The sequence below is a fragment of the Calliphora vicina genome, chromosome 4 (genome assembly GCF_958450345.1).
Source record: "Calliphora vicina chromosome 4, idCalVici1.1, whole genome shotgun sequence".
NCBI lineage: Eukaryota > Metazoa > Arthropoda > Insecta > Diptera > Calliphoridae > Calliphora > Calliphora vicina.
The window spans coordinates 65,921,611-65,938,449 of NC_088783.1; the positions used below are offsets into that span (position 1 = coordinate 65,921,611).

General features: G+C 31.4%; 1 protein-coding gene across 1 annotated transcript in view; it reads right to left on the reverse strand.

Annotated features, from left to right (window-relative positions):
* LOC135959093 (phospholipid-transporting ATPase IF) overlaps positions 1-6,032 on the reverse strand; it is a 58,414-nt gene extending 52,382 nt beyond the window's left edge. Inside the window, exon 1 of the mRNA XM_065510113.1 lies at positions 5,897-6,032. Within this exon, the coding sequence (XP_065366185.1) occupies positions 5,897-5,899 (3 nt within the window). The 5' untranslated portion in view covers positions 5,900-6,032. The remainder of the gene's footprint in view (positions 1-5,896) is intronic.
* Positions 6,033-16,839: the final 10,807 nt, after the last annotated feature.

Here is a 16,839-nt window from a genome sequence, read left to right on the forward strand (position 1 = left end):
TTCAAAGCAATATATTTTACGAGTTACAATATAATTGATTTGAAAATGGAGAAAATATTGACTTTTCATAATCACCTTATAATGTTTTTTATATTTTTATGAAAGGAATCTCAAAAAAGATAAATTTAAAATAGAAAAAGTCTATAATATGCAAACATGGATTTCCCAAAATCAAAATTTTGAATTTTGACTAAGTGTTGTAAAATTCCAAAGGTTGTATTAAAAATCTACCATATTATTATTTTACAAACACTTTAAAAGCAAGCTGTTAGTTTTCACTAGATTTTTTTAAATTTCCACTAAAAACATATAACGTGAAATTTAACTGAAATTTTTAAAAACTGTTTTGAAATCTGAGGAAGTTGTGCTCTTAACTGATTTTAAGGATGTTTGCAGGATTATGAAAGGAATTATTTAAAAAAGGGATTTTATTTCATCAAACTTTGTGATTTTTAAGTATAGTTCGTACCAAATAACCTTTAGAATAAAATCAATATAAAAAATATGTACAGTGTCTAAAATTTGAATTAAGTTTATGCCAAACCACCATAAATATGTATATCACAATATGTCTTCACAAAAAAGTCTTTTTTGAAGACGTTATCAATACAAACAACATTTCAAAGTCAAATTTAGGTGATTTTTTATACAGCAATAAAAAAACTAAAAATAATAGCATATTCCTATAAATTTTTTTTAAAAAAAATTGTAAAAATTAAACAAGAACATATTTAGGGGGATACAAATTCATTTGTACTTTATTTATTTTTTATAAACTTCACCTTCGTGAGAAGGGTATATATAAGTTTGTCATTCCGTTTGTAATTTCTACATTTTTCATTTCCCACCCTATAAAGTATATATATTCTGGATCCTTATAGATAGCGGAGTCGATTAAGTCATGTCCGTCTGTCTGTCTGTTGAAATCAATTTTCTGAAGACCCCAGATATCTTCAGGATCCAAATCTTCAATAATTCTGCCAGACATGCTTTCGAGAAGTTTGCTATTTAAAATCAGCCAAATCGGTCCATAAATAACGGAGATATGAGCAAAAAACCGGGACAACCTCGATTTTTGACCTATTTTAGATCAATATCTGGATTACTAATTCATTAATATAGACAATATGGATATCTAAAGATAGATATTTCAAAGTCCATTGCAACGATGTAGAGTTGGTCCTACAATGGGTCAAAATCGGGAAAAATATTTTTTAACCCGAATTTGTTTTTCATCAACAAATTTTTTTTGTCATACATTTATTTTCCAAAAAAAAAAAATTAAAACCTAAAAAAAAAAAAAATTTTAAAAAAAATTTGGAAAAAACTTTTTTTTAAAAAAATTTTGAAAAAACTTTTTTTAAAAAACAATTTAAAAAAAAAAATTGAAAAACAATTTAAAAAAAAATTTTATTTTGTTTACCTAAAAATATTTAAAAAAATTTATTTTAAAGTATAATTGGTGAAGGGTATATAAGATTCGGCACAGCCGAATATAGCTCTCTTACTTGTTTTTACTTAATTTTCGAGATTAACAACCATTTTTAAGGGTATTTTCCTATAAACGCACTTTAATTTATGGGCCACTGTAGCATTATCAATAATGTTTCATTGTTTCAATGTTTGTTTGATTGTTTCAAAAATACGGTCTGGCATTGATTCTACTAATTTTTTAAGCAGATCGGAATCAATTTCCTCCCAGACTTGTTTAATTTTTAGTTTCAGCTCGGTCACAGTCATTATGCTTTCATTATGGGCATTATTTGCATAAACTTTACGGGCCATGTATCTGCACAAGTTCTTCATCGGGTTTAAGTCCGGACTACAAGCCGGCCAGTCCAACAGAGGAATGCTATGTTCATTAAACCAAGATTTCGATTGCTTAGAAACATGGATCTTGTTGGAATATTCAATCTTCATCCATTTTTTCATCCATAAATGAGAGAAGAGCATCTTCCAGCAGTTCGTTATAAATCGCACTATTCATATTTGTCGGAACATAACATATTTTCGACTTTCCAACTGCAGAAAACGCTGCCCAAACCATAACACTGCCACCACCGAAATTACGTTTTGACATCCGAACATCTTTTGATCTTAAATCGTGCCAATAGCATGATTATGAGTCAGGACCGTCTAAATTTAATTTTTTTTTCGTCAGAGAAATTACTTTTTTCCACTCATCTGTCCATTTCATATATTTTCTTGCGAATTTTAGACGATTTTCTATATGGTGCTTTTTTAGCATTGGTTTACATTTTGGTTCTTTCCATTTTATGTTTTCATCGTTTCGTAAAATGTGTGCAACGTGTTTCAATTTATTCTTTATTTGTGTGGAATTCAATTTGTTGCGGGTTGCTTTTTGTTTTATTAGATTAATAGTGTATTCTTTTCTGGCATAAATGATGCATTCTTTGTGTTCTTTTCTGAAAAAAATGTAGTTTGGTCGTGTTCTTTTCTACTAATATTACCCTAAAACCCTGAATATATGCAACATGTTTCAACCTCAATTTTATCAAAGGCTTAGAAATGCACCACTTTATGTAAGCAAAAAGTATAATTTTATAATATTTAGAAGCTGCATAAATGGTAATGATTTTTGTTCTATTGTGATCTTTAAAAATGCAACACATTATGAGGGTATGGGTAACCTTTAATAAATGGTACAAAATATATAGGCAACATTTTGTGTCAGAAAAGAAAACACCATAAGTTGTCTTCTTGTTAGTTTTGTATTTCCCTTTGTTTTGGTTTGCGAACTCCATAATTTTGATCTTTCTTCAAGAAATTTCGCACAACACTTTCCGAACGATCGATTTTACGTCCAATTTCTCTATTGGAACATCCTTGGTCGTGAAAAAATTAAATTTGAATCTTTTCTTGATCGGACAAAAAAGTTCCCTTTGGCATCTTTAAAAGTGATGAAATTTATTGATTCAAATAGAAAAAATTGCAGTAAATTGAGATGTTACAATTAGAAACGTACCTTTAGTTGAAAAAAAAATAAAATTGATATTTTATTTTTGGTAACTTTTTTAAAAACAAATTTCACGTGTTTATACGAATCTTCCACTTCAAATAGCACCGAGAACATTTGATCGCATAATTAAGGCAAACAACAAGAATAAGAAAAAAAACTTGTTTACTTTCAAAAAGTACCGTCAAGTTGTCTCTTATTAAAAAAGTTAAATTTTGCTTTTGGATGAAAACAACAGAGATATACCAAAAATACAGAAAAAAATTAAGTGCATTTATAGGACTATGCACCAGTGTATAAGGCATGAGAAGGACCATGATTTGCTAAAGTATAAATTCAAAAATATGCTAAAGTTAATTTTTGAGAATTATTTTTCTAATAGTATTAGAAGCCCTATTTTTAATAAAAAATTTCTGTGTAAATATTACTCGATTTTGCCTAAGAAACGAATCACTGAGAATTGATCAGAAAAAATTGCTAATAAATCTGTTTTCTCTAAACAACTAGCTCTCTACTCTAGCTCTCGTGGAAACGTAATGCTGAGAGTCGAATGAAGAAGGCTTTATGTGCCTTCTATATATGTAAGAAAAACTTTGGGAAGAGATGGGGTCTTAAACCATACATTGTACACTGGATATACACCGCGGTCATAAGACCTATTTTGACCTATGGGGCTCTTGTTTGGTGGAGATTGCTAGACACTAAGACTCACCTTTCTATTCTAAACAAGGTGCAAAGATTAGCATGTCTTGCAATTACTGGCTCTATGAATTCTACCCCTCAGGCCAGTCTAGAGACGATGCTAAATATAACACCCCTTGATATATATATCAAATGTATTTCTGCTAAGTCTGCTCTACGACTTAAACAGTCGAGCGGGCTAAAGCATTATCGTATTGGTCATGGCACCATCCTATAAAAGATAGGCAGGCCAATCATAGGTCGAGAAACGGACTACATAATACCTACACCGAATTTTGACAGAACTTTTAAGACCAGAATACCGACAAGGGATGATTGGGCCGCGAACTCTGTCCTAAGGGATGACGTGATCTCAATCTTCACTGATGATTCAAAGACAGAAAGAGGCACGGGCTCGGGAATCTTCTCAGATGAGCTGAACCTTTTGATGTCTATTCGATTACCCGATACCTGCACGGTTTTCCAGGCAGAGATTTATGCCATCGATACAGCCGCGAGAAGAATCCGGGAACTGAATCTCGAAAATTCGACTATAAATATCTACTTGGACAGCCTTGCATCAATAAAGGCTCTTAACTCCAACGTCATCAGGTCGAAATGTCTTCTCAATTGTATCAAATCACTGGCACAACTGACACAACATCACGTCGAGTTGATATGGGTTCCAGGACACGTGGGCATCCGGGGTAATGAAGTATCTGATAAGTGCGCAACCAACGGGTCGTCCCTGGACGTATCTCTAGCGCAAGGATATTCACACTCCCCTGGTGACTGTGTCGAGATTGATTGATGAATGCACCTTCTATGTGAATGCCCAGCCTTACAAGAGCATAGACTACTACATCTTGGTAGAGCTCTTTTCCATGATCTGGACTGTCTCAGAGATGTGTCACTAGTAAATATGATCAGATTTATTAGAAGTACCGGTTGGTTCCCACGGGGACCACAGGAATCACATAGTCAACGAAATTAGGGAGGGAAACTATTCTCACTTTATGTACGAATTTTCAGCATAAGGGAATAGTATTTCTAAGGGTATCACAATGGGCCACAAGGCCTCCGAGTGAACTCGCTAAATTGCGAGCAACCCACGTAACCTAACCTAAACAACTAGTTCGATATCAAAACCCTTCACCAAATTATACTTTAAAATACAAAATTAAAAAAAAAAAGTTCAAAATTTTTTAAAATTTAAAAAAAAAATTCAAATTGGTTTTGAAAATTTTAAAAAAATCAAAATTATTTTTTTCGAAATTGTCTTTAGATTTTTTTTTTTTTTAAATTTAATTTTTTAGCGAAAAAACATTTATGACAAAAAAATTTGTTTGGTAAAAAAAATCAGATTAAAAAATATTTTTCCCGATTTTGACCCATTTTAGGTACAAGGGACTATAGCCTTATATACATCGTTGCAATGGACTTTAAAATATCTATCATTAGATATCCATATTGTCTATATTAATGACTTAGTAATCCAGATATAGATAAAAAATCGAGGTTTTCCCGTTTTTTCCTTATATCTCAGACATTTGTGGGCAGATTTTGTCGATTTTAAATAGCAACCGAGCCGGAAGAATTCCCGATATATTGATGTATCAATCATGTTTGTAAGTTATTTGGGGGCTACGGAAAGTTGATTTCAACATACAGACGGACAGACGGATTACCAAATAATGTAGAGACGAATCGTAGAGAAAGACATAACATTTAATTTTTGAATACAAATTGAGATACAGGGTGTCAATGGTAATGGTTGTCCAAATATTCTTCTAATTCACTTATTTCCAATAAATTCCCAAATAACATGTTAAAAGTTTTTTGGCAATATCTCAAGCAGACTAGTCGTGATTTTTACAAAAATTTTAACTTAATTGATCTTAATACTTCTCGTAGAGTTTTTTTTGTTGTTGTTGTAATAAATCTTATGTATTGTAAAAACATTAAAATTTGAAAACCTTGCAATACTTCAAAATTGATTTCAAACCAAATGTGTGAAATCATGCAAAAAATATATTTTTAATATCATTAGATAATTTTGTATTACTTTCTATTTATAGAAGTTTGAATTTGTAATTTAAATTCAATTTATATTTATTTAGTTTAAAACTCATTCAAGCTTAACTTTATAGATAACGCTGACGTATAATTAATATTTCCCCATTAAAAAATAAATGTGAATTAATCATACGGCATAGTACTTAAAGTAAATAGACTTACCATTTCGAAGGCTTGGTAGATTTAAATCCACAGATAAGGGAAGAATAAAATAAAACAGGCGAACGATGCAAATGGGGAGAAAATCCAAATTGAGCACTTGTTAACTAATTTTTTTGGCTTTATATTTCTTTAATAATTTTAATTTTTTTTAGATTTTTTATAATTTTTTTTAATTTGTTACAATGTTCATTAAGTTTTTTATTACACAAGCCATATTTTTAATAAATATTCTTTAAATTTCAATTCCTTTTAACTTTATCACTACTATTTGCCCGATAAACAAGGCGTTAATATTGACATTCAACACTTTGACTGACAACAAAGGTGACGACTCACTTTAAAAGGCAAACAAACAAAAAAACACAAACGATATTGTTATAAAACCATTCATTAGTTCATTAGAAAAATATTGAAAATAAATATAAAAATCCCACGTTACAACTGTTACCGTTTAGACATTACTCGACGAAAAGAAATTCAAAAATTCTTTTTTAAAAAATCGCTTCGTTTGCCAGCCAACAAAACTAACTACTAACAGTTTTATGAGTTGACGTTTATCAAAGACCAACAACAACTAACACTCACCAATATGAAACCAAATCGACTGAAGAGCATGAGAGTGATATTTTTTGCAAATAAATGGAAAATCAGTAGAACAAATTTGTTAAAAAAAAAAATTAATGATAAGCTCTTTTTTGTTGCTTTCTCTCTTTTAAAATCTTATCAGTAGATTTGTATATAATTTGGTATTGGTTTTTAGCTGCCAATTACTTTCTATACTTCAACACTACTGCGGTTGTTTTAACACTTGTACAATTACAAAATGCGTGCAAATGTAAATTTGTTTATTTATTTTTTTTTTGTTTAATTGCTGATATTGTTTTTAAGCCCCTAACAGTGAGAGGTAAAGATTTGTCACTCCGTTTGTGATTTCTATCTTTTTCATTTGATACCCTAAAAATTATATATTGTGGATCTATATTATAGATACGTCAATATTACAATGTCCTTTAGTTCGTATATCGGTTGAAATCAACTTTGCGAAGGCTGGACTTATTTTACGGGCACAAGTCTGGCATTAATGTATAAGAAATACTTTAGAGAATTTTGTTACTGGAAATTAGAAAAATCGGTCAGCTAATGGCATTGATTTTTAGTTTGGATATAACTCGAAAACTTATATCTCTACATAGACAATATATATGGGGGATTTCATGTCAAGTGAACCATTTTTTAAAATCGATGTCTTCCGATCGGGATGAAATTAGCACCAAGGTTAGACCTATTAGATATTGTTTTTAGCAAAATATGTCCCAAATAGTTTGGATAGCTATTTCTTCAATAAAAAACACAGAGAGCTCTTGACCGAACTTGTTGAAAAATTGTGTCTGAATTACTATCCAATAGGTCTAACCTTGGTGCAAATTTCATTCCGATCGGAAAACATCGATTTTAAAGGTTGGTTCACTTGACATGAAATCCCCCATATATATCGAGCCCTTAGCGCCAAATTATCGTAAGCGACAAAACACAAATTTTACAGGAGAAAGTTTTTTTAATTATTTTGAAATTTATACATAAAATTAAAAATGTTATGATGCGATATAATATAATTTCGTTCAGGCTATTTGCTTATTTTTCAAAAATATTTATAACTTTTGACAATTAAAAATTCATGGAATACTTTATTGAAAAATATGACAAAAAATGTTTTTTATTGAATTTTTGCATAGATACAAATTTTTCGAATTGAAATTAAATTCTTATTTATGAAAAAGAAAAAAGGCCTTTTTTCTCAGAAAGTTAGCAAAAAATCGTCATTTTAAATTTTTTTAAATGCTAATGCTTATAACTTTGGACTTAATCATTATTTTTAAACAATTCTTTCTCTATTTGACACATAAATGTGTTCTTACTCCAACAAATGAAAATTGGAGAAAATCGGAAAATATTTGGACCCGCTGTTATCAAAAAACTAGAGTGCGGTGGGTAAAAATTTTGAAAATTTAATTTTCAAATGCGAATACCTCCTTTTTATAGTGCTCGATGAGAAGATTATATGTGTGTAATTTTTTTGAAATCGGAACACAAACGAATAAATTGGATCGTTTTAAAAATATAACATGCCCGAGGTGTCCTACTTTGAGGACCCTTGGTCGCGGTTCAAAGGTTCAAAACTTAAACTCAACAACACTTTTTCTTTGCGCATGTGAAATTTCATTCAAACCAATCTAACCATTTGGAAGTTACAGATTTATTTCCCTCCTTTTTTTCGATACCACTGTGTGTCGCTTACAATAAAATTCGTTTTCTGTAAAATATAAACATTGACTTACGACAAAATCTTACCCGCTATAATTTTTAAGTTATTAACAATTTTGATATTCTGAGAACGGTAAAACATCAGTCGGTCCATAAAATTTAAATTTTTGCAATAAAAAAAAATTTAGAAAATGTCGGTTACGGTAATTTGGCGCTAAGGTCTCGATATATCAAATGAAAGGTGTTCAAAGGCCTTTCCAAATCGATTACTTTATTTTGCTTTCACCAAACTAAATTTTTCAAATTATAGTAAAATTCAGAAATCTGGTTAGAGAGCTCACAACCCTTTTTATTTATAAGCAAATCCATTGTATTTAGATCGTTTTTTCAAGAGATCATTGGTTTTACTACGGAAATGTAATGTATTAAAACAATGCTAAGATCTCATTCATCTTTACTTTTTGACCGCATTTTCTGAATTCTGAAAATGCGGGATTTTTAAAAGATGGTGTATCTTGTAAACCCTGTTTTTTTTAATACCTTATAAGTCATTTTTAAAGGTACATATCTGTCATTTATTCTCATTTATTTATTGAATATTATAGTGTAAACAACAACGTCGAATCATGTACCAACAAATCGTCATATGCGGGAAGTTTTGCTTTACTTCTTTAATTTGAAAAATAGTGCCGCAGAACGACTGCTTAAGGTGAATATTTTCCATCGGTTTCAACAAGCAAGAGATGGTTTGTACAGTTCAATAGTGAGTTTGACAAGATATGGTTTTTACACGGAAGACAAAGTTCGCTCAGGCAAGCCAAAAATGTTTCAAAACCAACAATTGGATGCATTACGCCATGAAGATTGTTGTCAAATTCATCAAGATTTTGCAAAATCACAATGAGCTACTCAATCATCAATTACAAAACATTTGCGCAGTAGGATTCATCCAAAAGCAGCGAAATTTGGTACCATACGAATTGAAGCCGAGAAACCTTGAAAGACAATTTTGTATGTCCGGTGTAAAAAGTAAATAATTTTTACACCGAATGATTACTTGCGGTGAAAAATGGATCTGTTACGATAACCGGAAGTGCAAGATATCATATTTGAAGTCCGACCAACCAGCCGAATCGACACCAAAACAAAATATCTATTACGCTAAGGTAAGTCTCTATATTTGATTGTCTGTATTTGTATGAGCTGCTGAAATCTGACCAGATTATTACAGGAAACCTGTACCCAGAATATGCTGCCAGACATGAAACCGTAATATTTCATCATGACAACGCTCGGCCACATGTTTCAATACCTGTTGAAAACTATTTAGAAAGTGATTGGCTTGGGCTGTTTTGCCTCACCCGCCGTATAGTCCAGACCATTTTTTCGATCGATGCAGAATGCTCTCTCTGGAATACAGTTCACTTTGCAAGAGAGTATCCGATATTGGCTTGATTCGTTCTTGGCCTCAAAAGATGAGCAGTCATACACTTAATAAGTATTAACTTTAGTAAATAAATCTTAACGAATTGTTGTTGGTTCAATAAGAAAATGTGGTAAAATGAGAAGATTGCATTCTAAACACACTTTTTTTGACAAATTCCACGTAAAATAAATATGATGCCAGATAAATTTCCACCTCGAGAGCAACAGCGGCATCAAATCCAGTTTGATGTAAATTTTCACAATTAAAATTCTGCACAGTATTGCGATCGTCATGATTTCACATAGACATAGCAGAGTTCTATGGTTAACATTTCCCAAGTTTGTACTAAATAAATGTCAAAGGATGACAGCTCAATTTTGACATCCAATTTACTTCATAACTTCAAATTTGCCAAACATTTAGTAGAAAATGAATTAAAAAATTCCAATAGTATTTTCACCACAACTGTACGCTAAATATACATGTAATTTGAAATTTATTATTTAGGTTGATGGTGTTGTCAAACAAAATTTGCATTGAATAAGAGAGAATTAACAAAAAGGAGAGTAAAATAGTTATCGTACATTTTATTTGAGTGCAAGAGAGTACTTTAACTATCTAAATAAGTGCAACAAAATTTTAGATTATTTATTATTAATTTTTTTTCAGTCAGAAAAATAAAATGTTTTATTTTTTATATTTAACAAAGATTTGTTATCATATTAATTATAGAGCCAAACTGATAAATATGTTTGATTGATTGAATAAAAAAATCCGAAATAAATTTAATATGCAAACTTTGTTTATAATAAATATATTTTCAAATTAAGCAAAAACTAATATTCGACTTTGCCGAATCTTCCACTATAAAATACAGTCGTGGGAAGCCAATTCTATGTTTAAAACCGTAAGTTATCTGTCCATAGTTCGGACATTGATGAAACGAATTTGTTGATTTTCAATAACAAAATTCTCGAACACATAGCCGACATGTTGGTGCCACATTTAGAACCATAAGCAGACATATGATTTAAACAGACAGACGAACATTGTTAAATAAACTTCTCTAAATTTTATGAATTGTATAGAAATTACCCATTTAACGGGTAATTTAACGGATGTGCCGAATCTTGTATATCCACCATCAATATGTGGGAATTTTTTTTTTTTATTTATTCACAACATAACACTTTTTTGATATGGGGGTATGGCCAATTATGGACCGATCCTCACAAAAGATGTTAGATTTAGGTTCATATATAACTTGTTTATGTCCAATTTCATCACGATATTAGAGTAAGTTCGGGTAATGTGGTATACCTATTTATACCCTACACCACCATAGTGGGGAGGGTATAATGCGTTTGTGCAGATGTTTGTAACGCCCAAAAATATTAGTCTAACACCCACCTTAAAGTATACCGATCGACTTAGAATCACTTTCTGAGTCGATTAAACGATGTCCGTCCGTCCGTCTGGTCGGCTGGCTGTCCATGTAAACCTTGTGCGCAGAGTACAGGTCGCAATTTTGAAGATATTTCTATCAAATTTGGTACATTTTTTCGGCCCAAGGACCAAGCCTATTGAAATTGGCTGAAATGGGTCCATTATTTCACCTAGCCCCCATACTATGTCCTCCCGAAATTGGACTTTATCGCTCGTAAATGGTTAATTTATATAGGTATCTACACAAATTCTGCTCCAAATAAGTTTAATATATACAAAATTCATGTCACAAAATTTTGTTACGATCGGTCCATAATTAGTCATAGCTCCCATATAGACCCGCTTCCGAAAATCACTTTAACGTGCATAAATCGCTTAAAAATGTTGGTAAACACACAAAATTCAACATAGCTAACTTTAATATAGACATAAATCACACGACATAATTACATGGTGACCGGTCCATAAATGCTCATAGCTCCCATATTAGGCCCACTTCCAAAAATCACTAAAAATATAAATTATTGAAATTTTAAAAGAAAAATGTTTTTGCTCTTTTACTTAGTGTAGGGTATTATATGGTCGGGCTTGACCGACCATACTTTCTTACTTGTTTTTATTTGACTATAATTTTTAAAATCTTAATTCGATTGGAACAGTTCTCAGCTGGTGTACATCCATGAAAGTAAAAAAGTCTTTTAAGTTAAAGTTTTAGAGAAATTTGGGAAAAAGAGAAAAAGCCCATACACAAGCCATTGAAAAAATTGGCTGGTAATGTGGTATACTATGTTCTGTTGATATTATATGCTAAACCACATAACCGATGCATAGTATTTTAATTTGTAAATGAGTTGCGTTTTATTTAAATCATCTTCAATGGGTTCGGTACATTCTTCGCTTCGTAGGAGACATTGATTGACTGATGCGAAAAAAATTTCCATTTGTTGTTTTTAATAGCTCAGATAGCGTTCTTCAAATCTTCCGCTGCCCATTTTCATACTTCACATTTCTTTGGCATATTCTTTGCTTGAAAGTCCTTAGCTATACCACATTAGCCGACCACGTGGTTTATTGAAATTATTATAAAATGAAACATATACACTAAATATGCTATATTGTTACATATGTTCTTCAATAGCAAAATATTCCTATTTGACATTAAAATTAAATTAATGAAGTTTAAACACGTGATTTTCGAAAAAAATTAATTTATAACAGATCACAAAAAAAAGTCTACCACAAGATAATGCTGATTTTTTCTAACCGACTATTTCCATGACCTGCAAAAATGAAGTACACCTACCCAATGTTAATTTTTTGAGATCATAAAACTCTTAAGCTTGGTACCGCTACTCCTATGCTCTTAGTATTAGAGAAAAGCAGCTATACCACATTAACCGCCTATACCACATTGCCCGAACTTACACTAATTATTGTAAGACAATTATGAATGTTCAAGTTATTTTCTGAGAATGACTTTGTATTGGGACTAGGGACAAATGTTGCCCGAGTTTCGCCATAATTTGCCGTATAATTTCAGAGTACATAGAACTAGCTAGTTCCTATCGTGTTTTCAACAGACAGACAGACATAGCTAGATCGTCTTAGAATCTTATGAGGAACAAGAATATATATACTTCTGGGGGACAGCAATGAATATATCGCTATTATAAAATATTCACTCAAAATATTTGAGATATACTATATCTGATCTAAAATCTGTTAGTTAATGTAAAGTATGTAACTACACATTGTAAAATATGTCTTCCAAAAGTTAAAATTTTAGTAAACAAAAATTTTAAACCTGTCTAAAAATTATAAACAAGTGTACCGCCTCTCTACTTTGATCTTTATACCACCTAAAATTAACTACATAAACGTTTAATTTTCTTCATTTAACATTTCCTATAATGATGAAATTTTTTGCAAATATTCCTAAATACTTTATTGCTGTTTTATTTAAAGTGTTTATAGATCTTTTAAAATTTACAGCCATGTTTTATTAGAAAAGATAACTGCAAATAATATTTATCTAACAAATAAAAGTTGTTGTTATAATAAAAAATAATTAAATAAATTTTTATAAGTATTTGCTCACAAAAACGAAATCTTACAAATCATGTTGAAATAAAAATGCGTTATTTTGTGTATTTTAATACGAAATATATTGAGCGGGGACACGTTTATTTGGTTTTAAAATTTAAATATACGTATTTTTAGTGTACAAACGTTGAAATTTTATGATGTGATAAGAGTTTTGACTCAGCAGAATTTATATTGGGGATTGTGTGCCCCAGATGAAGCGATTTTTTTCCAAAGATAATATTGGTGCCTATAAGCAATGGCAATTATCAGTAAAAAAAATTGTAAGAAAAAAAAATTAATAAGTAAATATCAGCAAGTTTTTAAATATCAATAAAAAAATGCCAACTAGATATTAAACATCTCAATTTTACCATTCTTAGATTAAGTTTATTTCGGAATTTACTCTCTCTCTCCTTTTTTATGTTTATGCACGAATGAAGTTGTCGAAATCCATGAACGGATTATCTGGGCTGTGAGTAATTTCTATTTAAAATAGTATTTTTTCCCATTTACAAGGAATTGATTAACAATAATTTGAACTTCTTCATTACAGTGCTTATCAAGTCATATTTAGTTGTGATAAAAGGGTCAACGCAATCTGAATAAATTAGAATCCCTCTAAATTACTGATCCGATTACCCAATGATATATGAACGAATCATAGAGGGGGACATAGGCTTTAAGCAAATAAAATGTGTGACTTTTCTGTTGGAACACCTTGTATTTTAACAGGGAGATCACTAGTTTAATTTTCTTGAAACCTATGTCCTCCTCTACGATTCATTAATGCGTCATTTTGCTATCGGACTAGTAGTTTAGAAAATTCAGATTTATTACCAATTTGTTTGCGATTGATCTTACTATACAACTTAAGGAATACTTAATCTGCATCTGAATGGTTTGTTTAGTCCTTAAACAAACCATTCAGTTGCACGAACAAATTCATTACGCTTCTGACATCCATTCCCTAGAGGTCATGTTAAAAGAAGCTATCTAGCGTCTTGAATATTCGATCCACTAGGGAAGATCTTGTGCAACCGTCTCCTCCTACTTCTCATTCTGATCTGAACTTGGTATTCTGGAATTCAGTAAATTTCGGAATAACTTGCAATTTAGTTATGACATTGCCAGCATTCAAGGACCAAATTTGATTTCTCATAGATAGCCACAATTTGTTTTAGGACTTCTTGGCTATTGGTATAGATCCGAATATTAGCTCCGTATATTACATAAAATCAAAACCAATTCAAGGCACGCTTGATGATCGTAAAAACCGGAAGTCTGAAATACACACCCCTCCCATTCCATACTTTACTTCGTGTTCCAGTGAATAACCCAAATGGACTACTACTCTTCCTGGTAGAGAGTCCACACGGAGAATTCATTATCGCAAAAAGGTCTGAGAATGCAATAATCAAAATAGTTCTGAATTGCCTTTACACTGTCAAGCATAGTTGAAAGTATGTACATAGTTCATCTGAATTCATACACCCGTAATATTGAGATCCACTGCCTTGACCATAAGATCAGAAGTCAAACAGTTCATCATGACAAAAAGAGCCTTTAATGAATAGCGAATAGCTACTGTAATCATAAGTGCCAAAGTCTGTAACAACTTACAGTGGGTGGCTTTCAGAAAAGCATTCTGCCAATCAAGTTCTCCATACATTTGTATGGACTTTACCATCATTTCAAAGAGCCATCTTGTGTTTTTGGGGGCAATTCTCCAAGTCTTCCGTATATCCCTTCTATATAGAAAAATTCAACAAGTAATGAGATAATTTCGAGCCCCCACAGAAGATGAAATGATGCTTTGGATCAGAAGTCTTTCCTTAAAAGCAACAGTTGGTTGGGCAACACCAAATCCGATTAGAGCCGGCTCTGAAACTTCCTCAATATCAATGTGTAATAATGCTCAATAGTTTTCTTAATGAAACCCACAAGCGAGTGAATCGCAGTCTCAACCATTTGTCGAGAGGCAGGTAGTAGAACAGGTCCAATCATTGTTCTTATATGAGCCTCGAATATCTTCCACGCATAATATGAGATGTTGTGCTGGTGTGGGAAGGGGAAAATCCCAAGTACCTTGAAGATAGAAGAGAGATGAGTACAAAAACTATTGACAAAAAAACTTCAAAATCTTTGTGTTATAATTAAGTCTCGGTACAATAATATTCATCTGCATTACAATATAGATATTTCATTTATATCAGAATTATCGTTCTACTTTGAATAGGAGAGAGATTAAACACAAGATTCAGCTCTTCAAATTATATCGTCTAGTTTGCGAAACGAATCTTGGGTTACTTAGGTTTCTAAGTCTTATGTCGTCACTAAGCTAAGAAGTGTAAACTTACAATTATAATTCGACCAACCGAGTGACAGTTCTGTAAAACTGTCTCTCCATATTTTAGCCAATTGTTGAAGTATATTTCTATTCAAATCATAGTCATAATCATCTACAATAATTGAGTTCAAGCTTCAAAACATGATTTTTATCGGGATTAAATACTTGATATTAGTAACTGTATCTGCTGTCAAATATTTTAGCATTTGCGTCTATTTTTTATTTTTCTAAATGACCTTCTACGTCAAACTTCCAACCCTATCTATTCATTTGCAGATGACAGCAATATTTGCCATTTATATTGATTCAGTTACAGACCAAGCCTGTCGGAGAATGGAAAAATGAGGCAAAATATGAATGATTCCCTTAATCGGGACCTTCTGACAATCTCTGAATGGGGTCGTGTGAATAGGGTCGCAAGACTCAGTGTTGCATGTTGACACTTAAACGAACGACAGACCATATCGCTTCATCTGTATTTATGGGTGGTGTAAATATTGTGAAATCAGACATTCTTAATATTCTGGACATGAGAATACAATGTTATGTCAGCTGGTCTAAACACATTTTTCAAGTGTCGAAAGAAGCGTCTCGAATTTCTGAAACGGTGTAGGAATTGCTTCACTCCATCCGATCTCCTCACTATTTACACCTATATCCGACCGAAAATGTAATACAACTGCCATGTCTATTTTGGAGCTTCTCGACCGCGTAAAGGAGAGAGCGAAGGTGATTGTCGGTGACAGTAGGGTATCCAACTTTATTGATTCGCTGGAACACCTTCGCAATTTTATTGTTCTATCGATATTACAATGGAATGTGTTCTGATGAAATTATTTGCCTAGTTCCAAGTGCTGGTCCAAAAAGAAAAAAAAAAGATTCTATGAGAAATTCGAATTTTAAGGGTTTGAAGTTATTCTTTGGGTTTGAAAGTCAAATATTTAAGAAATATTGATATAATATATTCAAATAATGAGTTTTTCTTTTGTTTTGTAAAACATTTTAAACTGATCTTTACAACTTCAAAATTTCCAAAAAGCAATATTTCACTTACTATAAATAAACTACAAATAAAATTAAATAAATAAATAATAAAATGTGCAATCGATAAGATTACACCATATACGATTGCTAAAATGTTTATCTATGATTATTCATAAATGTTGCAGCAACATTATGCCTACATAAACAAATGTTGCAAAACATTTTTATTTCATTTATTTTCTTATAACAAAAATCGTTAAAGATAAGACAAGTACTAGAAAAAAATTCTATACTTATTTTCAAAACTTTACTAAAAAAAATACAAGGAATTATTTAGTAAATAAAAACAATAAATAAGACATTTACAATAACCAATAACTAACGCCTAGACAC